This window comes from Erythrolamprus reginae, chromosome 6 (assembly GCF_031021105.1).
Source record: "Erythrolamprus reginae isolate rEryReg1 chromosome 6, rEryReg1.hap1, whole genome shotgun sequence".
Lineage (NCBI taxonomy): Eukaryota > Metazoa > Chordata > Lepidosauria > Squamata > Dipsadidae > Erythrolamprus > Erythrolamprus reginae.
This window is the reverse complement of record NC_091955.1, coordinates 41,389,037-41,415,311: the sequence shown is the minus strand read 5'-3', so window position 1 is coordinate 41,415,311 and position 26,275 is coordinate 41,389,037. Positions and strand designations below refer to the sequence as shown.

At 44.1% G+C, this 26,275-nt stretch overlaps 1 protein-coding gene across 6 annotated transcripts in view; it reads right to left on the bottom strand.

Annotated features, from left to right (window-relative positions):
- The window catches only part of MON2 (MON2 homolog, regulator of endosome-to-Golgi trafficking), a 331,402-nt gene that overhangs the window by 86,481 nt on the left and 218,646 nt on the right, over positions 1 to 26,275 (bottom strand). For all 6 annotated transcript variants that reach the window (XM_070755596.1, XM_070755593.1, XM_070755594.1 and 3 more), the window contains 3 exons: positions 23,946 to 24,056; positions 6,942 to 7,117; positions 4,722 to 4,884 (listed from right to left, as the gene is read on the bottom strand). In XM_070755596.1, the coding sequence (XP_070611697.1) occupies positions 4,722 to 4,884; positions 6,942 to 7,117; positions 23,946 to 24,056 (450 nt within the window). The remainder of the gene's footprint in view (positions 1 to 4,721; positions 4,885 to 6,941; positions 7,118 to 23,945; positions 24,057 to 26,275) is intronic.

Genomic DNA, 26,275 nt, shown 5'->3' with positions numbered 1-26,275 from the left:
GCCGTCGGAGCAGTTGGCTGGCAACTTTGCTGGACCGGAGAAGGGAAGGCAGCTGCCCTACCCTTCCCACAGCCGCGTCACTCGGAGCCCCCTTTTACTTCCCTCTTGGAGCTCCTGTCGGCATCTTGCAGCTGCCTTCCCTTCCCCGGGTCCAGCAAAGTTTCCAGCTTGTACAATTACTGCACTAATTCCCTGATTAGATTTTGAGGTAAGTTCTCTCTCTGCTTTTTTTCAAAGTCTCCTTTCTATAGAACTTTGATAAAGTTCCCCCCTCCCTCCCCCTCTCTCTCAAGAGACACAGAGAGCGAGACAGAGAGAGAGAGAGAGAGAAGGAAGAAGGGTAGAAGAAAAAGGAATTGAGTACTTTTTAAGGGCTTTGTTGGATTCATTCTGTAGATTTGTTATGGTACAAGCAATATGCAATCGTACTAATTTTAGCCTGCCAGTAGATTGTAAAAATAAGATACATTATGCTGCTTTCTTCTACCCCATAGAGATTCATGAATACTTAAGATGTTTAGCATTTCTGTACTCACTTAGCATTAAGTTTTAGTGTTAAAATAATATTAATATTTACCTCTTGGATTTAAATCTATTGTTATTTCTGTGTGGATTTACCTCAGAATAAGTCTCAGTTTTTTGGGAACTTGCTGATAGATATGCTTAAAACTGCAGTCCATCTGTGCAGTTACCTGTAAGTAAGTCCTATTGAAATCTGTAAGGCTTAACTCAGAATAAAGAGTTGATTTAATATGCAATCCTGTACATAAATTTACTCAGTAATTAACTTGGCTGCATGGCTTGGGGTAGTTTGGTAGAATGTTATGCAATTTTTATGTCTCTGAAAATCTTTTATTCTTAGATGGGAAAAAGAATTTTGTGAAATTATTGTGCAATTTGAATTTGAAAAAATATTGTTTTGTTCTTCTCTCTACTTTATCATTGGATTATAGAGAGAAAAATTAAGTCTCTAAAATACTGTTTTGAGGGATTTTGACTCATAGGTTTTAGCTTGGTTGCTGATTGAACTACTTTTTTTACTTTTTAATTTATTTAATTTTATTTAATTTATTGTAAATATCAGATTGCTTTTATTTACCCACTTTGAAATAAATAGTTTACCCTCTTTAAAATAAATATTCTAAAACATTTAATCTACTGATGTCTCATTTAATGTAATTTTATTGGTTTCCATTTTTATAAGTTACCAGTAACCACTGCATTTTCTAACCTCGGCTTATACTCGGGTCAATAAGTTTTCCCAGTTTTTGTGCCAAAAAATGGTGCCTCGGCTTATACTCGGGTCGGCTTATACTCAAGTATATACGGTATGTGATTATTAGTTTGAATACTTAAAATATTATAAAACACTTCGGCAATTCCCTTTTTAATGAAAACTAGTAAGATGAAAAAACAGATCTTTTAGCCAAATTCCCACAGAAATGGAATTTCATCAAACACATTTTTGGTTTAGAAGTGAACTATTTTCTTTTTTTAAAAATCACTGAACTATTTATATGTATGCTTTAAATAGAATAGCTCCCTTTAAATTTGGTTCCTGACATTACGCAAAGTAAGTCCTAGTTTGTATACCATTAGTAAAAAAATAACACTTAAAATGGCAATTGTGTCTGCTATTTTATACAGAACACCATATTTTCTATATCATAATATATTTTAAGACCAGTGAACTTTATTTTAATGACACAGGTATATGTACAGTACTTGGATGCCATATAATATTAATAGGTACAACCAGGATTAGCTAAACCTTGCAATAGTCCATATCATTAAGCACATGATTCTTATAAGACCATGTCACAATGTATATTAGTGCATTAATATGATAATATATTAATGATTGGTATGCTGATGATTTCCAAATTAGTGTCGCTTTAGATAGATTTTAAAATGCGGTATCTAACTCTATTGTTAGCTTTCACTATTAATATGCTATAGTAATAGTTTAAAAATGGTAGCTGGGCTATTACACTCAACTTTTTCCTTTAAACTTATGCTATGGCTCCCTGCTGGCCATAATATTAATACTTATTGTTAAGATTTATTTGCCATAACTCCATATTTATTTAGAATCAATCTCTAACATGCTTTACCGTATTTTTCGGTGTATAAGACGCACCAGTGTATTAGACGCACCTAGATTTTAGAGGAAGAAAACAAGGAAAAAGGTATTCTGAACCAAATGGAGTAGTATTATATTGTTTAATAAAATACCAGTGTAGCAGAATACTTTTTACAACCATGTATACTTTTTAAAACCATGTACACTTTTTACAAACTTCAAAGCTGACAACTTCAAGACTCCCAGAATTCCTCCACCAGTCATGCTAGCTCAGAAATGGGAATTGGAAATCCACAAGCTTTAAACTTGCCAGGTTTGAAGACCCTTGCACTCCTAACCCAAACTCAAACAAACAAACAAACAAACAAACAAACAAACAAACAAGGACAATTAATTTTGTTAGTTTTCCTTTAGTCACAGAAATGGCTAGTGATAGACTCATTTACAATTACAGTTCCCTGCTGATGTTGCCTTAATATTACTACTATACCATGAGGTTTTCAAAGACCCCTCTCATGACTACTCCAATTTTCACAATTGAAGTGCATGGAAATATATGGTGATGATGATAAACTTGAAATATTCCTTAAAAGGAATGTTTCTAGAGCAGGCTCCAACCTTGGCCACTTTTAAGACTAGTGGACTACAACTCCCAGAGTTCTTCAGCCATCTTTGCTGAGAGTTGAAGTCCACAAGTCATAAAGTGGCCAACGTTGGAGACCCCTGGACCAGATGACCTACAGTACAGTCACTTCCAACTCTTTCTCCCTCTGTGTGGGTGTGTGGGTGTACAACTGTAGAAACAAAACATCGTTTTCAAGACTTTTTTATTCCGTTTTGCCCCTCTTCCTTTGTTTCACTCTCTCTCAGAGGTCAGTCATGAGGTGCCAAAACATATAACTAAAGTGGAAAAACTTTGCTTTAAGGGATACCTAAACAGCCATCCCCCCAAAGCTCGCTCAACTATTTTTGACAGTATCCAATGCTCTCCACAGCCTGCCTCCCCTGACACCTTTTGAGACTCCCTCTTTCTCAATTATTGCTTTCCCTCAGAGATAAAAAGTTCCCGTAACGCGCATCGCGTCCCCAGCGTGTAAACTGTCCAAGCCTCTACTCCGCACTTTCTCCTTTGGGTGATCCGAGCGACTTCCCCTCCTCATGGGGCTGAATGGGAAACTTGGTTGCTAGGGTGGCTAAAGGAAAGGGCAGTCACCCAGGACCTGACAGACTTTTCCCCTCGGCTGCCTTTCCATAGAAAGCTTTTGTGAAAACGGCAGGAGGAGGAGGAGGCAGGGCAGAAAGGCGTGGGGCTGGAGACGGAGAAAGCCACGAGGCCAAGGCTGCTCTGGCACGTGAGCGAGCAAGCAAGTTGCAGAGGCAACGGTGCCTCTGGCATATGGCAGTGCGGGTGTGCGCTCAAGGAAAAGGTAGCGGCGGGAAGACCGTGCGTCCCTTTCTCCCTCCCCCAGAGGATGGTGATCCGAGGCGCCCTCTCAGCAGACCAAAAAGCAGCTTGGGTGAGCAGCTCTGCCCTGCATTCAGCAGCAAAGGTGAAAGCCTCTCTCTCTCTTCATTTATTCTACTTCCTTTCTTATTTTTCCTCAGAACCGAACGGGTTGGGAGCCAGTCTAGGCTTCTTTGCTTTGGATCCACCCCGATGCTGGGTGAAAATGACAGAGGGCAGTGAGGAAGAGGAGCCGGGGAGGAAAGGGGCCAGATGTCGAGATCTCTGGGCTACCTCCTGCTGTTGCTTCTTCCCTCCATCTCTGCCCGGCTCCTCTTTCTCGCGAATGGGGAAATTGCGGCAAACAGATCTGTAAGGGGCACCGGCTTCATGTTGTTGGGAGGCGGGCTTTTGGAGGAGAGGGTGCCAGCTTCGGAATTTGCGAGCTTCCCTCCCCACGAAGCTGAAAAGGGCAGCGATCAGCAGCGGCAGCCTTTCTCAGCTGAAAATCCCAGGCTAAATCAAACGTTGCATTGGATGGACAGCGGTCAGCAGCGGTGGCAGCCAGCAGCAGTGTTTCTTGGCTGGAGGCCGGCGACTCTCTGCTGACTGCCGCCGCTGCTGACTGCCGCCCAAGTCCCCCCATCCAAAGCAACGTTAGGTGTAGCCTGCGATTTCCACCTGAGAAAGGCTGCCGATGCTAATCGCCACCCTTTTCGGCTTCGTGGGAAAGGGAACTCGCAAATTCTGAAGCTGGCACCCTCTTCTCCAAAAGGCTGAAAAGCAGCTTGGGTGAGCGAGCTGTGGCAAGGGCTGAGAGAGGCGGCATCTTCTGACTGCCACCCTTTTCGGCTTCGCGGGGAGGGAAGCTTGTGAATTCTGATACTGGAGCCCTCTCCTCCGAACGCCACTCTCATCCCCAGGGCTGAGCCGCCGGCCTCCAGCTGAGAAAGGCTGCCACTGCCGCTGCTGATCGCCACCCAACTTGACCCACCCTATGCAACGTTCGGTATAACACGCACCCAGTTTTTGACACACTTTTTTGCGTCAAATGGGTGCATCTTATACACCAAAAATACGGTAATTTGGTTTATTTATAGGAAAGTGAAAGCAGAATAACAATTTAAACCTTTGCATAAAAATCTACAGTAAAGGGAGTATAGGGAGTTAAAATAACAATAAATTAAGCCTCACCAAAAGACCAATTGATGTTAAACTGATGTTTAATTCTTGGTTGTGAAGCCCAAAACTCCCAGCAACATCTACTACAATCTGTAGGCAAGTACATGGCATTGTTGGCAAAAAGTCAGTCACAACCAACTGGAGACACTGGAATGCAGTCCGGATTAGAGACTCTCTATTAACAAAACCAATAGTTATTTATAAATAAGAATTATGATACAGGTGTTCTCAACTCATGATCAGTTGTTTAATGACCATTTGAAGTTACGATGGATTTAAAGAAAGTTATCTGCGACCTGTCCTTGAAGTTACAACTTCTGATCCCCATAGTCACATGATCATATTTGCTTAGTTATTTGTTTATTTAAACTTATAAAGATTGAAAGGAGCATATCAGTTTGCATTATAATACACTGGCTGAAACTACTGATTTTACCTATAGATTTAAGCCATATCCTAACTATAACTATAAATCAACATGGATTAAAACTATTTCATTAAAACTCCACAATCTTGGCCTCTCCAAGAAAGAGTTCCTAATGATGGACTGTGAATGTGCATTTAACGCATCTAAACATAGTATTAAAGATCAGGAAATCCAACAGGACCAGTCTGCTTTACCCAATATTTTTTTCCTTGAGCAGATAGACCTCCCTTCATAAACCAGTGAGGTATGTATAACTGTTAACTGTTCCCAAACTGCTCCTAACTGTACCTAAATTTTGGAGGGCACTAACTCTAGATGCTCTGCCCATAGCAGTTCTGGTACAAAATAATTCTATATGACTTGAGACTGTGCCCCTGTGGATAAGGGGGTCATTGAAACCACATCCTGCTATATAATCTCATCTTCAAGGACTCATCTAAACGTCTTACTTGAAACAAAATATCCCAGTAATTCTGATCCTTTTTATGCACATGTCAAACTGAAATGCATCTTTGAGACTTCGAGGTTGCCACAAGGAAGAAGGGATAGGGAGGGGAGAAATAGATAGCTGAGGTTTAATAGTCAACACAAAACCTTTTCCTGTGGGAACCAAAGACATTCCAATAGGTGGCTGAGGAGAACAGGAGTGGAGTAACCATGGCCAGCACCTTAATTGAACAATGTGATTGATGACTTGGGAAAAGGGGAGACCTTTTTCCTTTTTCAATTAAGTGAAAACCGTGGGAACCTTCAGAGTCGGTTTTCACCAGTTGTGCCAATATGATGTATCCAATAAATCGTTCCTTGAGGAATCTATCTGCCTCTGAGTTCTGCTTTCCTTGGGTGCATTACTTGGAACGCTGACAGCATAGCTACTGTCGGATCAGCAGGGGTGGGCAGCAGGCAGGACGGAATGGAACGCAGTTCCATCGACGGAAATGAAGATGCGTGCGCAGCTCTATCTCATCGGCATCTGTCACTTCCTGGATTACTGGTCTCGGCTTGGCTCTACTTTTATTCCCTGCTGCTACTGCTGCATCTGCGCTCCTGGATTTTCCCCTCTTTTCTCCTTCCTGGCTTCGGACGAGCTTCTCTCTCTACTGCCCGGCTCCCCTCCAGCCTCACACGGCTACCTCCTGCCTGAGATGTAAGCAGAAGGTATGGGTGGAAGTGGCGCTGGCAGCATTTATGCTTCTGCAGCACCCATTCGCCTAGCTACCCAGCCTGAGGTGGGGGGGGGGGAGACCCAGGAAGCAAATTGTCACCCTAGCGAGCGACACTGGCAAGGTTGTAAGTTGAGGACTTAACAGTTCACTTGAACGATGATCGTTCAAGTCACTCCCACCTGGTCCCATGGCCGGCAAGCCACTCCTACTCAGTCGCATGACCATTAAGCCACACCCACAAAATAAGCCACACCCACAGTGTGGCAATAAAATTTTTGGCTGCCCGTTACTGCAGATCAGCATAATGTAGTTTCTTTGAATGTAGTTGGTTTTGCTATAATATCTGTAAAATTAGTCAGACAGGGTTACCCATTAATACTTTCATAATTATTAATAATTTCACCATCAATTATTAATAAGTTCACTCTCAATTGTAATATATTACTATGTCCTGTTCTATAGGGATAAGTTTAAAGCCTAAGGATTGTATTTAGTGTACTGGGCTATGTTGGTTGAAATGTCAGCCTCCAATTTTGCCATCTTTGGTTTTAGTTATTGGTGACACCCTACTAACAGTGTGCAAATATCAGCTGTGCAAATATTTTAAATAAAATAAATAAATAAATAACATTCACTTACCCTTGATCACTTCTAATTGCTCCCATAACTCCAAGCACCAAGGGCCATCCAGGCCCTAGACTGTCCCCTTGGCTTTGCAAAATTTGTAAAACGCACTCCAATTGCTTGAGTCTAATATCAGGGTGGCTGATATTTGACAGCTCTTTCAGTGGGTTTAGTAACAACAGCTGAAGTCTCTGGAAAAAAGAAATTAAAATATTATACATTCAAGGAAAGGACCGTTGAACTTACTTGAATGGTCTTCTTTATGCACTGCAAGGAGAGTCCAAGATGGGTTATTCTTCAGTCTGATTGGTAGGGACTGAGTTTAATTTGAATAATAGGCAGGCACCGCCCCCCTTAGCCCTCCAGTCTAAATGAAATCGAAGGAGCAGTAAAGCTAAACACAATTTATTGAACCATGAAATACAACAGAGCCAAAAAGGCAATATAACTCCAACCCCAACAGTGACCCTGGTCCCAGAGTCGGGAGGGTTTGGACTCTCCTTGCATGCATAGAGAAGACCGTTCAGGTAAGTTCAACGGTCCTTCTCCAATGCACTTGCAAGGAGAGTCCAAGATGGGATATACCCAAGATATAGTCAAAGGGAGGGAGAAGGCTGGACCGGGGGTGCTGAAAAGGAGCACACCCCTTGCAATACCCTCCTCCCAAACGCTGCTTCTGCCGATGCAAAGGAGTCCATCTGGTAGTGTTTGATAAAAGTGGATGGAGCTGCCCAAGTGGCTGCTCTACAAATATCCTCCAAAGATGCCTGAGTTCTCCAGGCCGTTGAGGTGGCCGCACTGCGAGTGGAATGTCCCGTTATTCCCTGTGGAATAGGGGAACCCTTGGTCCTGTATGCCTCTGCAATACATTCTCTTAACCAGCGGCTAATTGTTTGAGATGAGACCTTAGTGCCCATAGCTTTAGTTGAAAAGGACACAAACAAGGCCTCTGAAGCTCTAAATGTCTGAGTCCTGCGGATATAGATTTTTAGCGCTCGTCTTACATCCAGTTTATGCCACCTCAATTCAGAGGGGTGAGTTCCATGAACGCAGAAGTCCGGTAGCACAATGTCCTGTGCTCTGTGAAAGGTGGTGTTTACCTTAGGAATAAAAACTGGATCTAGCCTAAGGACTACTCTATCTGGATGAAACCGGCAAAGGTCCGGGCGTGTTGACAAAGCCGATTACCTCCTGGCTGAGGTAATAGCCACCAGGAAGGCTGTCTTGAGAGTCAAAATCCTCAAGGAGACCTGACGTATAGGTTCAAAAGGGGGACCTGTTAGTGCATGTAACACCAAAGATAGGTCCCAGGAAGGGAACCGATCCAAGGTCGGTGGTTTGATGTTGGCAGCCCCTTTCAGGAAGTCTCTGATCCATGGATGTCTGGAAAGGGGGTGGTAGCTGTCCTTTGCAATGATGGTGGATAGAGCTGCAACATATTATAGAGTGATTCCAGTTTATTTCTTGTAGCTTGGTCTCAGATTCTGCTCGTCATATATCGTCTTACCTTGTCCCACCGTCCCATCAGCTGTCCCAACTCAGTTTCATTATCCAAATTTATCCTTTTTTCCATAATTTCAAATTGAATATGGTCCACCATGTACCTATACCAATTTTGCATTGTCCATTTTGTCGCATCCTTCCAACCCAAAACTATTACTGCCTGAGCGCTTTCTATTGCTGCTTTTTTTATTTCTCTAAATTCTCCCATCGCATTACTTTTTACTAGTACTGCCATTTCCTTAGTGATTGTCCATTGTATTTTTAACATTCTATTGATATCCTCTTTCACTTTTTGCCAAAATTCCTGCACTATCGGGCATTCCCAAAACATATGCATAAACACTCCTTTGTCTTGACAACCATGCCAACAATTCCCCCTTACATTCTGCTGAAAATGTGCGAATTGAACGGGAGTGAAATACCACTTATGTAATATTTTCCTTCTCATTTCCCTAATTCTTGTATTTTTAATTTTCCTTATATCTTCTACTATATTTTCCATTTCTTGTACCTCTACTAATACAGTGATCCCCCGATCATTGCGAGGGTTCCGTTCCAGGACCCCTCGCAATGATCGGTTTTGCGCGAAGTAGCGCTGCGGAAGTAAAAACACCATCTGCGCATGCGCAGATGGTGTTTTTACTTCCGCAGCGCTAGCAAGGAGCCAAAGATTGGGGTTCCTGGGAAGGGGACTCAGCTGGGAAGCGGCGCTGGGGTTTCCCCACCGCCCACGCAAACTCCTCGCTCGCCCGCCCTTCGCCCGCCCACGCCGCTCGAGCCGCTTCCCAGCTGAGTCCTGAAGCCAATTCGCTTCAGGACTCAGCTGGGAAGCGGCGCGAGCGAACGGCGTGGGCGGGCGAAGGGCAGGCGAGCCGCGGGCGCGCGGGCGGGCAGGCGGCAGACAAGCCGTTCGCTCGCGCCACTCGCTCGCGCCGCTTCCCAGCTGAGTCCTGAAGCCAATTCGCTTCAGGACTCAGCTGGGAAGCGGCGCGAGCGAACGGCGTGGGCGGGCGAAGGGCGGGCGAGCGGCAGCGAGGAGTTTGCGTGGGTGGTGGGGAAACTCCTCGTTGATGCCCGCCGCTCGCCCTCCCACCAGCAAGAGGGGGAAGACCCAGGGAAGCCGCCCAGCAGCTGATCTGCCCGGCGCCATCTACGCATGCGTGGCCATAAAAAAAGGGCGCGCATGCGCAGATGGTGTTTTGACTTCCGGGTTGAAAAATCGCGATTTAGCCCGTTCGCAATGATCGGGATCGCGATACCCGGGGGATCACTGTATCTCATTTTGCCACCATTTTGTCAATCCATCAATCATGTCCCCGTCTGACTGCACTAGCAGTTTGTATATATTAGTTGCTTGCGCCTTTATCCCCTCACTTTTTTCTCTTATTATTTTCTCCTACCCTGTCTCCTCCCGCCATAATACTTCTTTATTCTCCCTTTCATTTAGATATTTACATATTGCATTTATTTGTAGCCACCTTCCCTTACCTAACCACCATTCTATACGATTTCTACTTGGCCTGCCATCCTTCTCGTATAACTGTTCTATCTTAGTTATCCCTCTTCCCTTCAACTCTCCTATAACCCTATTTAAGTTAATTTCGTTTTCTCTATTTATTACATAAAGCGATGACAGTTTAGATTTATATAATCCTATTTTCCCTTGCCATTTTTTCCAAATTTCCATAGTCCCTTTCATTGGGCCTATTAATTTACCTATATCACTCCTATTCCACTTCCTAAAAATTAATTCTCTATTGTTCATCCCGTTTATCTGTTTTTCCAATTTCGCCCATTTATTTTCACTTAATTGCAACTCCATTAACCTTTCCATTTGAAAAGCTTCCCTATACAGCTCCAAACATGGAACTCCCCATCCCCCCTCTTTTTCATTCACAATTAACCACTTTTTTCTTATTCTTGGTCTCTTATCTTCTTCAATCCAATAATTTAATTTTTTGTCCCACTCTTTAACCTTACATACCGATAACCCCCCCGATAGCACCTGAAATAGGTACATCATCTTGGGAGCTATCATCATTTTTAAAGCTCTTATTTTAGAGAGTCTCCTTAGCTTTTTATCTTTCTAGCTCCTCATCTGTTTCAACATTTTCCTCCATATTAATCTATAATTAATCTCTTCCATTTTCACTGGGTTTTTCAATAACCAAATTCCCAAATATTTTATTTTTTTAAGTCCTAATTTCAACCCTGATTCTTTCCTAATTTCTATCTGTTCTCTCGGATCTATATTTAAACACATAATCTCTGATTTTTCCATATTAACCGACAGTCCCGATTCCTGCTTAAACTCTTGTAAAATATTTATTATACCTTTAATCATCTCCATCGGGGTCTGGGTCAATATAATTGCATCATCTGCAAATAAATTTATTTTCATTTCTAATTCCCCTATTCTATATCCTGCCCAAGTGTTATCTTGTCTTATCTTATTAGCTAAGATCTTTATTGCTATTACGAATAATTTTGGAGACAAAGGGCATCCCTGCTTGGTGCCGTTTAATATTTTAATACTCTGCGTTCTTTGTCCATTCACTCTTATATATGCTTCATTTCCTTTATAAATCTCTTTTATAGTTTCACAAAATTTTTTCCCCATATTTAATTTGTTACATAATTTATATAAATAACTATGGTTAACTTTATCGAACGCTTTATAAACATCTAATTTCAAAATTCCCAATTTCCTTTTAGTAGCGGTAGCATGGTGCATCACATTCATTACATTTCTAATTGGTTCACTTATTTTCCTTCCCTTCACGAATCCATATTGATCCTCTTCAATTATTTTTGGTAAAATATTTTCTAATCTATTTGCCAGTATTTTCATAAATATTTTATAATCCTGATTTGCCAAACTGATCGGACGGTAAGACCCAGGATCTCTTAAATCTCGACCCATCTTCGGAATGGTAACAATTTCTGAAAGCTTCCATGTCTGCGGGATATCACGATTTGACAATATATTATTAAACAATTTCCCCAAATGCGGCAACAAAACATTCACATAAGTTTTATAGAATTACCCTGTAAACCCACCTGGGCCCGGTGCTTTGGCTTGTTTTAACCCTTTAATTACTCTAGCAATTTCATCTTGTGTAATTTCTGCATTCAAAATTTGTTTATCTTCTTCACTTACTATTTTCCCAACCTTGAGGACTCCTATCTTCACTTGCTCCTCTTTATACAAATCTTCATAATATTTCCTCATTATCTCCTCTAACTGGTCATTACCATATCTAACCACTCCACTGGTGTCCCTCAATGCTAAAATACATGATTTTTCTTTCCTCTTCTTCAGATATCTCGCCATTTGCTGCATTGATCTTGTCCCCCAGCTCTGTATTTTTTGTCGCATCGCCATTCTCATCTTATTCCATTTAATCTCATCATACACCATCAACTGTTTCTTTTTCAATTTCAACAACCTATTCCAATCTCTACTTTTCGTTAATCTTAACTGCTCTTGTATCAAATCTATTTCCCTTATCTTCCTTTCCCTCTCTCTACCCCACCTCTTCCTAATATCTGCTTCCATACATATACATTGTCCCCTCATGAAGGCCTTACATGCATCCCACACAATTGATTGTTTAATACCACCCACATCATTAATTCTAAAATATTCTGATAACTCTGTTTGCAATTTCTCTTTATCTTGTTCCCTAGCAGTTACAACTGCATTATATCTCCAAATTTTTTGATTTCGTTCCTGACCTATTTCCAATTCTGCCAATAGTGGGGCATGATCTGATATCCATATACTTTTAATGTCTACTTTTTTAACTTGTATATTACCTCCCCTATTCATTAATATGTAGTCTATGCAGCTAAATGTGTGATATCTTGCTGAATAATATGTAGCTTTGTTTAAAATATCTGCATGTAGATCCACCATATTAAGTCTATTTAAATGTAACATCCTGCTATTTGCAGTCCCATTTGTTAATTGCATATTAAAATCTCCTGCCAAAAAAGTTGAGCCCTCCTTAAAGTTGTCTAACTTCTTCTTAGTATTTATTATAAATTGTTTTGTTTTCACATTCGGGGCATAAATTGCTGCTAATGTCAGCTTCTTTTGATTTATTTTCCCTTTAACAAATATCCACCTTCCTTCTCTGTCTTTCTGAATTCTCACCTCTTCAAAATTAACCCTCTGATGAATCAGAATCGCTGTGCCTCGACTATTTTGTGTTCCTCTCGACTCAAACACCCATTTCCAATTTCTATCATTAATCAAGTTATCCCTTCCTCCCCTTCTTTTATGTGTTTCTGTCAAAATCATAATATCCACCTTGTATTGCTTAGCCATCCTTAATATCCTAAAACGTTTCAAATCCGATCCCAAACCATTCACATTTAAAACCATTATCTTACACTCTGTCATAATATACCAAAATCACCCTTTTCCCCTCTTGTTTTGCCCTTGGTTTATATTTTTCCCCTTTCCTTACCCCTATTACCCCCCCAACGTGCCTCCCCCTGTGCTCCCCCCACTGAGAGGGGAGAAGACAAGAAAAAACCTTGCCCATACATGAGGCACATTATCTGGATTGCGTTCCCACTCAACTAGCTCCTCTTTCAACCCTTTTTAATTTTATTAAAGAGAAAAATTTCTCCCCCCCTCCTTTCTCCTTTAAATAATTCCTACTTTAATTTCTTCTTTAATTTTAAATTCTTAAACCACCTTTTTCTCCCCTTTAGACTTCCCCCACTGAATGACAGATATACAGGAATCCCAAGGCATCTCCAAGAAAATAATAATAATAACAACAATAATAGTAATAGTAATAATTCTTTTCCTTTTCCTTTTCCTTTTTTTTATAATATGTAAACAGATATATTGCTCTTGGGTTAAGTGGATTATACAAGAAATACCCCCAATTTGGTGGTGGGGAATGTGTGTATGTCGGGGTGGTGGGCACAACTCACAATTCACTACGCACTGTTTTATGTTGTGTGATTTTAAATTGTTAAAAATCAATAAAAATATATATATATATATATATATATATATAAAAAGATAGAGCTGCAACATGGCGACGCAATGTATTGGGGGCAAGGCCCCTCTCTAGGCCCGCTTGCAAAAATGCCAGGACAATGAGAGGCGATGCCCTCTGAGGGTCTACCTGTCGTTGTTCACAGAAGCTGCAGAAAGCCGCCCAAGTGGCCTGGTAAACCCTGGTAGATGGTCTGCGGGTGGCTTGTATAGTGTCAATGACCGTGTCTGGCAGAGCCTGGCTTCTCAGATGTTCCCGCTCAAGTTCCACACGGTCAGTTGCCACCACTGTGGCTTCGGGTGTGACATTGTCCCTTGACTGAGTGAGATCTGGTGGTCCAGGATTCTCCAGTAGGGCGAAATCGAGAGCTCCATCAGATCTGCAAACCAGATGCGACGAGGCCAGTAGGGAGCCAGCAAGAGTACCTCTGCTTTCTCCTCCAGGATCTTCCGAATCACCCTGGGGATGATGGAAAGTGGTGGGAATGCATATAGGATACCCTGAGGCCACCGAAGACGTAGCGCGTTCACTCCTTCCGCTCCTGGGGAAGGAAAACGGGAGATGAATCGAGGGAGCTGAGTGTTGAGACAGGTTGCGAACAAGTCCACAACCGGGTTCCCGAACCTCCGTACAATTTCCTGGAAAATATTGGGTTCCAGACGCCGTTCCCCTGGATCGAGGGTCTCTCGGCTGAGCCAGTCCGCCCACACGTTCTCCACGCCGCAAATGTGTTCTGCTGACAAGGAGGCTAGATTGGCCTCCGCCCACCTGAGTAAGGACTCCGACTCCCTCATCAGTCTCCGTGACCTCGTTCCCCCTTGCCTGTTGATATGGGAACGTGTAGAGACGTTGTCAGTCAGGATTAAGACATGGTGACCCCTTACTAGGTGGGCAAAGCTGAGGAAGGCCAATGAAACCGCTTTGAACTCCAGGAAGTCTATATTGACATCCCGCAGGTCCTGGGGTTCCCACAGGCCCTGAGCCATCTGTGAGGAGAGATGTACGCCCCACCCCGTCAAGCTGGCATCGGTTGTAACCGTGAGAGAGTTCCTTTCCAGGAATAGAGAACCCTTTTCCAACGCCGGGGACACGCATCATTGAAGTGACTTGTGTATCCTGGTGTTGATGGATACTCTTCTGTGAGAGTGGCTGGACTTTCCCCTCTGAAAGGGCAACAGGAACCACTGCAGCGGGGGCAAGTGATATCTTGCCCATGGTAGGATGTTGATGCATGAGACCAGGGTTCCCAGAACCTTCAACAGGAAGGAGAGTCTGGGGTATTGCTGAAAACTTAGCTCTCGTACCAGTTTTCTGACTGTAGAGTGCCTCTCCTGGGACAGGAAGACCATGTCCAAGCTAGAATCTATAGTCATTCCCAGGTGTGCAAGGCGCCTCGTGGGTGTTAGGTGGCTTTTGTCCCAATTGACGGTAAAGCCATGGTTCTGAAGAGTCTGAATTGTCTGATGTAAGTCTCTGTATGCCTGGTCCCTTGTCCTTGACAGTATGACGATGTCGTCGGGTATGCCATAAGGCGTACCGACTGATGTCTGAGGCTGGCCATGAGGACATCCAGAAGCTTCGTGAATGTCCTTGGAGCCGAAGAGAGACCAAAGGGCATTGCTTTGTACTGGAAATGGGCCCCATCCAGACTGAATCTGAAGAACTGTCTGTGTGGTGGAAAAATGGGGACATGGAGATAGGCCTCCTTCAGATCTATGGAGGTCATAAAGTCTCTGTGCCTTACTGCTGCAAGAATGGATTTGAGCGAATGCATTCTGAACCTCCTGTACTTGACGTAGAGGTTCAGTTGGCGTAAGTTTAGGATCAGTCGAACTCCTCCCAAAGACTTCGGGACAAGAAAAATTACTGAATAGAAGCCTCTGCCTTGTTGTTCTAGGGGCACCTCCTCTATGGCCGCTATCTCTAGCAAGTGAGACACCTCTCGGTATAGCAGACTTCTTTTCTGAGGATCCGATGGAACATGGCATGGCAGGAAGCGTTGAGGTGGAGGGTGAAAGAACTCGATCCTCAGGCCTTGTGTCACCGTGGCAGTTGCCCAAGTGTCCGAGGACGTGGTCTCCCACATGTCCGGGAAGTGCATTAGTCTGCCTCCCAAGGGGATATTGTCCAGAGAGACACTTGGTCTTCCTGAATCCCCTGTTGGCCCCTCTGAAGGGATGGCGGCCCTGATAAGACTTATTTCGGTCGGCTTGGGAGGACCTGTCTGACCTGAAGGACCCCTGGTTGAAGGAGCCCTGGAAGTACGGCCTCGACGTCTGGGTGTTGGTCGAGGAGGGCTCCGCTCGAAAGGGCTGTCGTCTTTGATAAGGGGTAAAGCGCCTATCTTGCCTTTTGTTTGACCTGGGCATAACTTTCTTCTTGTCCTTATCCTTGATCAGGACATCATCTAGGACCTCCCCAAAGAGTTTCTTGTCTTTGAATGGGGAAGAGGCAAGGCACCATTTGGATTTGACATCCGCTTGCCAATTGCTGAGCCAAATGAGTCTGCGTGAGGCCACTGAAGAGGCCATTGCTCTTGACGCAAACTTGGCAGCATTGACCATGGCGTCAGCTGAGAACTCTGTGGCTGCCAAAAGTTTATTGAGGTCCTGGCGAAGCCGTCCATCCTCCGGATTGACTCTGGATTGGATCTCTTGAATCCAGAGGATTGTGGCCCTGTTGAAAAACGAGGCCGCTGAAGCGGCTCGTAGGGCCCAGGCCATCATCTGGTGGGTCCTGCAAACCACATTCTCCGCCCTCTTGTCCTCTGCTCTCAGTCCCTCCTGGGATTTGGAAGGAATGAGGGCACTTGAAACAAGGCTCGTCACAGGCTTGTCTACAGACGGGAATTCTAACAAGTCCTCCATCTGCTGGACAAAGGTAGAAAACCTACGGTCAAGATTGGACAGGCCCTGGGCCACTGCGGGGTTCTCCCATGGGCGCTGGATTGTCTCCAGGAAGAGTTGGGACGATGGTATGTTTACCGTCTCTTGTTTGGGAAAGACAAGCAGGCCTCCTACCTGTGTGGTTGACTCAGAGGCTGCTTGACCTCCCTCTCCCGCCTGGTCAATCGTCAGCTTCGCCTTGTTGAGTAGTACCTTAAAAAGGGAAGTCTTAAAAAGCCCAGTAAAGCTAGGCTGCTCTGGTGGCTGGTCATCACCTGACAAGTCATCCTCCGCGTCACTGAAGTTGCCTCTGGAAGAGCTTTCCTCATCCATAGAGCCTGTCAGTGAATGCGTGGCTGGAGCAGTCCAGGGATCTCTTAACCTCGCCTGAGGGAGTCCTGCTGGAGCCTGCTGCTGTTGCTGTGCCCCATTAGCCAGACCTTGGGTATAAGCGCTAGCGATCAAATCCTGTAGGGCCTGGGGTATGCTTTGCCAAGTGTCCTGAGAGCTGTGTAGGTCCGCAGCTGTTGGAGTGAAGGTGGCTGACTGTGCCTGCCCGTGAGAGGACATGGAGGTCTGAGAAGGTGGATAATTTGTAGGCCACACTGAAGTTTGCCTCCCCAGGTTGTAGGCTTCAGCCCTGGGCAAGGATATTGGATGAGCCACCCTCTCTGGAGACCAATCCCTCTCTGTGGCCAAGCCTGCTACCCCTGGGGTGAATATGGGGGAGACTAGCGGAGGGTTGGTTCCTAAGGGCTGGTTGGGAGTAGTAGCTGGTCCCGTCATCCTTTGAGAAGCCTCCAACTGTTTTTCAAGCGCTTTAATACGCCTTTCTGCCTCCCTGAGCGAAGCCCCCTGGGAAGACTTCACCTTCTGGGCCTTCTCTTTGGGGGTGCTAGGCCTGGTGACGGTGGCCTCCTCTGCTGACTGGGCTGCCTGCTCTGCCATGACAAATAGATTTAATCACTCACGATCAGGCTAACCACAAAGCGAAATAGTTCTGCTTAATTCCAATCAAACTGATCGATGTCGTAGCACACAACGGCTGAGGAAACACAGATGACAATGCAGCCAAGCCCTTTCCTGCGCCTGCGTGTCTCCAGGGCAGATTAGGGCTTCGTTGGTGATACGTGGCTTAGGGGATGGGCTTGTCTCTGTCGCCTCGGTTGGGTGACGTCACCCAAAATGGCCGCCGGCCAGTTGCCCTAGCAACCTCTCATGTTGTGAGGGTGAAGCCCTGCTCCTGGCCGATCTGAGCCTACCAAAATGGCCGCCGGTCATCACCAAGGCAACCGGCGGGAAAGCCTCACCACTTTCCCGCCCTCCGAAGCTGTCGCTTGTTTTATTTATTTATTTATTTTTAAATTTTATTTAAATAGCCGCTCCCATCCGTGCCTGTGTGGTTGACTCTGCCAGACTCTGAGGTAAATGACTTCGAAGCGGCTCCTCCGTGAGGGGGGGAGGGGGGGAGGCAGGTGCCCCCCTCTTTCCGGGCCTCCTGCAGTCTCCTGTGGCTGAGCCCTGTGGTATTTTCGCCACCGGGGGGGGGCGGACCCCCCCAAGGTGTCAACCACCTCGTCGCCTACCGGGCCCTGCCGCGGAGACAGGCAACCCAGGAGCTCTCTCCAGGACCCACCAGACAGCCCTGTGTGTGGGATCCAATTTGGAGGAGCAGCAGTCCACAGGGTTAAGCCCACTGGAGGATTGAACCCTGGGCTGCCTGAGGAAACTTGCCCCCAGCTGCACCTAGAGAGAAATAGGAGAAAAATAGATTAGTAGACATAAAAAAATTCACCATAAATTTACACTAAAAACCGAAGTTTAAATAAGAGAAATAACTCAAAGTCCCTTTACTGCGACTGAGTTTTTTAGACTGGAGGGCTAAGGGGGCGGTGCCTGCCTATTATTCAAATTAAACTCAGTCCCTACCAATCAGACTGAAGAATAACCCATCTTGGACTCTCCTTGCAAGTGCATTGGAGAAGTAATAAAAATAACTAAAAATAGTAGGATAGTTACTGTCATGAGTTGCAAACATTTTCTGTAATATAACAAAAAATTAGAAACAATTGTCATGAGCGATCAAAACCAAATTCTCTACAATCATAGTTTTGTGATTAACCTCCTACCCATACGGCCATGCTTGGAAACACCAGTAGATATAAATGAATGTGACTATAACAATTCTAAGTATAGGAAAGATGTTTTCCTCTGGGATTGAAACAAACAGGTATTTTCAACAACTCATTGATTAGCAGAACATTATAATCAAATAACATGGCTGTCAACCTTCACTCTGCGGCTGCAATCTTTCGCTTGATTGTCATAGAGTTACGGGGCGGGTTAGAGAAAGGGGGTGGGAAGAGCACAGGAGGAGAGTTAAGTTTCGTTTTCTTAGGTACCTGGAGGAGACCGTTAGAGGGATAATTCCTGAAGAGTGATGTGAGGGCTAACATGTCCCACCTGATGAATATGGATAATGAGGATTGGGCATAATCCCAAGAGGGTGTGGAAAAGGGGTTTTGATATATGCTTGTATCGCGCCATTTTCTCAGACTTTTCTTTCGATGCTTCTAGTTCTGATTTTGATAAATTCACTTTTGAACTTTTATAAAAAGGACTCTGAGTTTTATTTGTCTGAATTCTGACTGGCATCTTGACATTAAGCAAAGTCTGCCTTAACAGTCACTCCTGGAGAAGAAATTCTACCAGGGACTGGCGAATATGTCCCGACGTGAAAGTGAGGGAGATTCTTCTGGAGAGGACACTGCCCTCAAAAGCCTTGCACTTGAGAAGGAGGGAACGCTGGATCCCAGCAGAGACAAACACTTCCAAGACGAACAGGGAGAAGAGCCACGCGATGGTCAACTGGAGTGGGCGTAAGTGGTCTCCTTGGTGATGTAATGAGGGATTCTGATGCTAATGTGATCCACCGCAAGAAACAAAAGAAGAAGTGGGTGGTCAGCCAGGAAGGGAGCTTACTGGCGGAGTTGGTGTCAGGAATTAAGGAAGCCCTGTCAGTGGTGGAGAAGAAAAGTCAGGAATCCTTAGCTGGCTTCCCAAGTGAGGAAGAGGGGGAGGATGATTAGATGGCCGGGCCCTTGGGGCAGGAAGTGCAGTGGAGAGCAGCCGCCCAAAGCCCCCCTCTGACCCGAGATCTGAGTCCTCTGATCCCAAGATGTACGCAACAGAGGGGAGGGGAGCCCACAGGAACAAGGCCCTGACTGCCCCCCCTTCACCCAGTGATACAATGGAGCGCCAGGAGGGTTGAGATATTTCCTGGCCCAGGTGAATCAATACATGGAAGATTACGAGGATGAGTTTCCAAATGTCCCAGCCCGGGTGAGAGTGGTGACCCGCGCACTGGATGCGAAAGCCGCGGATTGGATGGTGTCATTACACGAACAAAGGGACCCCGTCCTTAGGAATTTTGATGAATTTATAACTGCCCTTAGAGCGCGCTTTGAGGATCTCCAGGCTGAAATGAAAGCTAGAACCAAGCTGAAAACCTTGGAGCAGGGAGGGAGATCAGTCACTGAATATACCCACGAGTTCAGGGACCTGATGGCCTATGTTAGTTCATATCCAATAAATATCCTCATGGAGTACTTCATGGATGGGTTGGATGATGAGATTTACCAGCACTGCCAAGCCAGAGCAACCCCCAGAAACCTCAGCAGATGGTGTTAGCTGGCGGCAGAGGTGGAGGTGGACCTCCTGAGAAGCCAACGGGAGAAAAGTTCCCCCCTGGTGAAGGGAAGGGCCTGAAGAAAGGGCCCTGGGTGTTTCCAGAGAAACCCAAAACTACAGCTTGTTTCCGATGTGGGAAGGTCATCAAGCTGCAGAGTGCTTGGCCAAGCCTGTGCCTAGAGTGACACCTAGTGGTGGAAAGAAGCCGGAGCAACGGATAAAAAAATCCTGATGCCGGCCGAGTGGGAAAGGAAACTGTAGAGGTCACACCCCCCCCAAAAGGGAGGAGTTGGGATCTCCGGTACGTCCAAACATCGTGGACAGCGAGCCGGAAGAAGCTATATTGGTAAGTCTCCCCCCCCCCCCGGATGTGTATATATTCCTCTCACCTTAAGGGACCCAACAGGGGGGACAAGGGGAAGCATGCTAGCCCTATTGGATTCGGGCTGTACCAGGAACCTTATGTCTCCTGAGGTGGCGGAGAGTTTGGGCCTCAAATTAAGAGGCCTGAGTGACCCCATTTCATTTACCCAGTTGGATGGATCGATGGCAGGGGGAAAGCCAGCCACTCATGAGACGGGAACTCTTATCATGACGATGGGGTCCCACCAAGCGACTATACAGTTTATTGTGGGACCTTTGCCCGATAATGTAGTCATATTGGGACTGCCATGGTTACAAAAGTGGAATCCTGAAATTAACTGGCGCACTGGTGCTGTCACCATTACCTACGAAGGAAAAGAGGAACTGGGATTTGTCTTAGCAGAACTTAGACGGAGACACACACACACACACACACCCAATTTGGAAAAAATTACAGGGGAGGAGAAAATCCCTAAAGAATATTGGGATCTGAAGGCAGTTTTCAGCAAAAGGGAAGCTGATCAGCTGCCACCCCATAGGACCACAGACTGTAGCATTGATATATCACCCGGGGCAAAACTGCCTAAATCTAGGATGTACTCTTTAACCCCTGGAGAGTTTGGTGAGCTACGCAGGTTCATTGACAAGAATTTGGCGAGGGGTTTTATACAACCAGCGAGGCCTCAAATGGTGGCTCCTATCATGTTCCGAGAGAAGAAAGATGGCTCGCTCCGCCTAGTAGTAGACTATAGGTTTTTAAATACAATTTGCATGCATAATGTGTACCCCCTGCCATTAATGAAGGACATTGCTGACCTACTTGGCTAAGGGGAAGTTTTTCACGAAATTGGACTTACGTGAGGCGTACTATCGGGTGCGCATAAAAGAGGGAGATGAGTGGAAAACTGCTTTCAACACTCCACTGGGATGCTTTCAATTTACGGTACTCCCTTTTGGCCTACAGGGGGCACCAGGAGTTTTCATGCAACTGATTAATGAAGTGCTGCATGAGCACTTCTTTAAAGGATGCTTTATCTACTTGGATGACATATTAATATATTCAGAGACCCTAGAGGAACACGTGGCTCTGGTCAGGGAGGTTCTAAAGAAACTCAAAGCTGTGGAACTGTATGCCAACTTGGCAAAGTGTGAGTTTCACCAGAGCAAAATTGACTACTTGGGTTACCGCATATCACACTGAGGTGTGGAGATGGATCAGAAAAAGTGCTGGCAGTCTTGGAGTGGGAAGTTCCACTCACTAGGAAACAATTACAAAGTTTTCTAGGGTTCGCTAACTTCTACCGACAATTTATTCCAGCATTTTCTCAGATAGCACTGCCGATCACCAGCTTACTGAAAACCAAGGGAGGGTAAACCCAAGCCCAATGGCCCAATTTGATGGTCCATGGAATGTCAAGCAGCTTTCAAGAAGATGAAAAGACTGTTTGCAAGTGAGCCAATACTCAAACACCCTGATCTAGAACGGCCTTTTGTGGTACAAGTGGATGCAGGTGATGTGGCCGTGGGAGCAGTATTGTTACAAAGGGATGAAGTGCGTACACTTCTAGAAAGCTAACTGAAACCGAACGGAGGTGGGCTGTGTGGGAATAGGAAGCGTTTGCAGTGCGCTGGGCCTTACTCTCCTGGAGACACTTTCTAGAAGGTGCCAAGCAACCTTTTGAAGTGTGGACTGATCACAAGAACTTGGAAGCTTTAAAACCCTCCAGGAAACTGTCCCCTAAACAGGCTAGGTGGGCACAGCATTTTAGTCGGTTCAATTTCTCACTGCGCTATATACCAGGAGGTAACAATTTCATGGCCGATGCGCTGTCTAGATTGCCGCAATACAACAGCGGGAGACTGGAACTAATTGCAACCTGTGGTGAGACCTGGGGCACCCTGGAAAGAAATTTCTATGGATTTTATTGTGGACCTACCTGAGAATGGGGGGAATACTGTTATTTGGGTTGTAACTGACCTTTTTTCCAAACAGGTTCATTTTGTGGCATGCTCAAAGATCCCCACTTCCAGGGCATTAGTGAAAATGTTCATACAACATGTGTATCGCCTTCACGGAGTTCCTGAGAGAGTCATATCAGACCGAGGAGTACAATTCCCCTCACTTCTGAAAGGAGTTTTAGGGTTGTTGGGTACAAAACAGAGACTCAGTTCGAGCCACCACCCTCAAACCAATGGTGTGTGTGAGAGGGCTAACTCCGTGTTGGAACAGTACCTTAGGTGTTATTTGAATTATCAGCAAGATAATTGGAACGATCTTTTACCATTCGCAGAAGTTGCCTATAACAATTCGCTACATAGTAGCACAGGGTTCACTCCATTTAAATTGGTGAGTGGACAGGATTTTGTGCTAATTCCAGAATTACCCCAGGATGAGTCTAAACATCCATCATTGAAAGATTGGGTAACACAGCTTAAGGCAACCTGGCCTATAGTGCGGAAAGCGGTGGATGAGGCTCATAATACACATAAGACCTAGGCTGACAAGAAAAGAAGAGCTGCAGTGGATTATAAGGTGGGAGATAGGGTCTACCTCTCCACAAGGTTCTTGAGGACCACTCAAAAGTCAAATAAATTAGGGGCTAAGTATGTGGGTCCTTTCCCAATTGTGCAGGTGGTGAATTCGGTGGCAATGAAATTAGAATTGCCGAAACATTAAGGAAAATTCACCCGGTGTTCCACGTATGTTTGCTTAAACCGAAACGGACTAGTGACCTACGGCTGCTGCAAGCAGATCCCCTTGCCCCTTTACTCATTGAGGTAGAGCAACATTTTGAGGTTAAAGAAGTGATGGATCCTAGGAAGCATAAAGGAAAGATTCAATATTTAGTGGCATGGAAACATTTCCCTGCATCTCATGCAGAATGGGTTGACGAGAAGCACATGAATGCTCAGAGGGAAATTGACCGGTTTATAGCAAAGTACCCTGATAAACCCTGATGTATAAATGTATATATTGGTGTTGTTTGTTCTTTTTTGTTTTCTAGGACTGAAGTCCCTATTCCAGGGGGTCCGAATGTCAACCTTCGCTCTGCAGCTGCAATCTTTCGCTTGATTGTCATAGAGTTACGGGGCGGATTAGAGAAGAAGGGGGTGGGTGGGAAGAGCACAGAAGGAGAGTTAAGTTTCATTTTCTTAGGTACCAGGAGGAGACCGTTAGAAGGAAAATTCCTGAAGAGTGACGTGAGGGCTAACATGTCCCACCTGATGAATATGGACAATGAGGATTGGGCATAATCCCAAGAGGGTGTGGAAAAGGGGTTTTGATATATGCTTGTATCACGCCATTTTCTCAGACTTTGCTTTTCTTTCGATGCTTCTAGTTCTGATTTTGATAAATTCACTTTTGAACTTTTATAAAAAGGACTCTGAGTTTTATTTGTCTGAATTCTGACTGGCAGCTTGACAATGGCATTGGAATTCTAGTTCTACTCTATTTATAGCTAAATTAGAATACAATTTGTAGAAAACTATTTATACTTTTTACTCAACATCATTATCAATTAATCCACTAATTATTTTCTAGCATGCTAATTTACCTGGTTCTGAGAGAGCGAAGGGTCATGGTTAAATGTCAATCCGGCTTTGATGAGTGAAGTTAAAGCTTCTGCTCCCCATTCCCTCATCCTTGAGTTTGAATGTTGGCAGACCTACAGTCAGAATTCAGATTAATTAATTCAGCACTCTAAATTACTTTTTAGTCTATAAAATCATTGAAAGAATAATGTCTATCCAGATAACCATAAACCACACTGTTTATACATAAGTATAGCAATTTTTGCATTATTAGTAAGCAAAATGCTTAGTGTTTCTTATTTTCAAAATCTAAATTAAATATGGTTAATGAAAAATGTATTTATCAGTGGAGTAATAATATATTTACAAGTTTCATATTTTACTATGCTCTCTACCGAATTCTGATTATTTTTGTTGTAGATATATGTAATCTTATAAATGCTCATTCTGCTTATATTAAAGTTCATCTCTTTGAAATCTCAGTTTGGTTTTATATATTATTTTCTAACACCACAATGTGATAATTCTACATTAGAAAAAGATCAGCTAATAAATAAGTAAGATATACTTGCAAGGCATGCTTACCTTCTGAATTAAAAAATTAGGAAGCAATAAAGAAAAGGAAAAATATGAAAAATATGAATCTAATGCAATTCAAGCAATAAATATTAAATAATAAAACTAAGCTTTATATTATTCTAGATCTGATGCATAACATTTCCAACGCACATCTAGAAAGATCTGAATTGAAATATTGCTTCAGTCATGTTGCAATGAATTGTCATAGTTGCCAAGTCTAACATAGTTCCCAGATTTGTTCAAAAATGAAAGTGGGGAGGAAAATATAATTTATTATCAGCATATAAATACTAAATAACAATACAAAATATTGGTGTAGCATTGTAGTTTAAAATATGGAACTGACCTATTTTTCAAACTAAATTCTACTACTCCCCCACTTCCTGAGCTTGCCAGCCTAGAAGTAAATCATTTTAATGATATATCAATGCAAAAATATAATTTTTCTATTAATTTTATGAAGAGAAAAATGCATAGTAAAAATGAAAAAAATCTACGATGAGATGTGAAACTTCTATATTTTTCTATATCTCATAACTGGCAAATGTTGGCTTGAACTGAAATTTAGCAACATTGAAGGGCTACCTGGATTTCCACATCTGCTAAGCAGAATCATTGCATTTGGGATCAATATTAACTTGTAAATGTTCAAGTATTAATATTGAATATCATGCTTGAAGAACTGCAAATTTTGATAATATTTCTAGCTATAGAGCTTTGGAGGGCCTGTAAATTCTTTGGAAGATATATATTACAACAAGCAGCAAGAACTACAAAGTAGTACTCTGTATCAATTAAGCAGCTGCACATTTTTCCAGGACAATACAGCAGTTTTTAAAATCTGGTTTGGATTGTATCGGCAGAGATATGTATGTTCATACATAAGCCCTTCTCTTTGGGAGGAAAAACAAGCTGTTTTGAAAGATTAGTACCCCTTAAGCATATTTATTAAAAACATAAAGTTTCTAATAATAACAACAACAACAATAACAATTTTTTAGATTTGTATGCCGCCCCTCTCCAAAGACTTGGAGTGGCTCACAACAGTGATAAACGACGTGACAAATCCAATACTTAAAAACATCTAAAACCCCATATAATTAAAACCATACAACTCAGTCATACCATACATAAACTATATTAGCCTGCGGATACCTCAATTACTCCATGCCTGGCAACATAGGTGGGTCTTCAAGCAAGGCGGGTGGGGGCGGTTCTAATCTCCGGGGGGAGTTGATTCCAGAGGGCTGGGGCTCTTCCCCTATGTCCCGCGAGATGACATTGTTTAGTGGACGGGACCCAGAGAAAGCCAACTCTGCGGGACCTTATCGGCTGCTGGGATTCATGCTGCAGAACATGGTTCTGAAGATATTCTGGTCCGATGCCATGTAGGGCTTTATAGGTCATTACCGACACTTTGAATTGTGACCGGAAACTAATCGGCAGCCAATGAAGGCCGTGGAGTGTTGACGAAACGTGGGCGAATCTAGGAAGCGCCACAATTGCTCTCGCGGCCGCATTCTGCACAATCTGAAGTTTCCGAACACTCTTCAGAGGTAGCCCCATGTAGAGAGTGTTGCAGTAGTTGAATCTCGAGGTGATGAGGGTGTGAGTGCTTTGAGTAATGACTCCCTATCCAAATAGGGTCGCAACTGGTGCACCAAGCGGACCTGTGCAAACACCCTCCTCGCCACAGCCAAAAGATGGTGCTCCAATGTTAGCTGTGGATCAAGGAGGAGGCCCAAATTGTGCACTCTCTCTGAGGGGGTCAGTG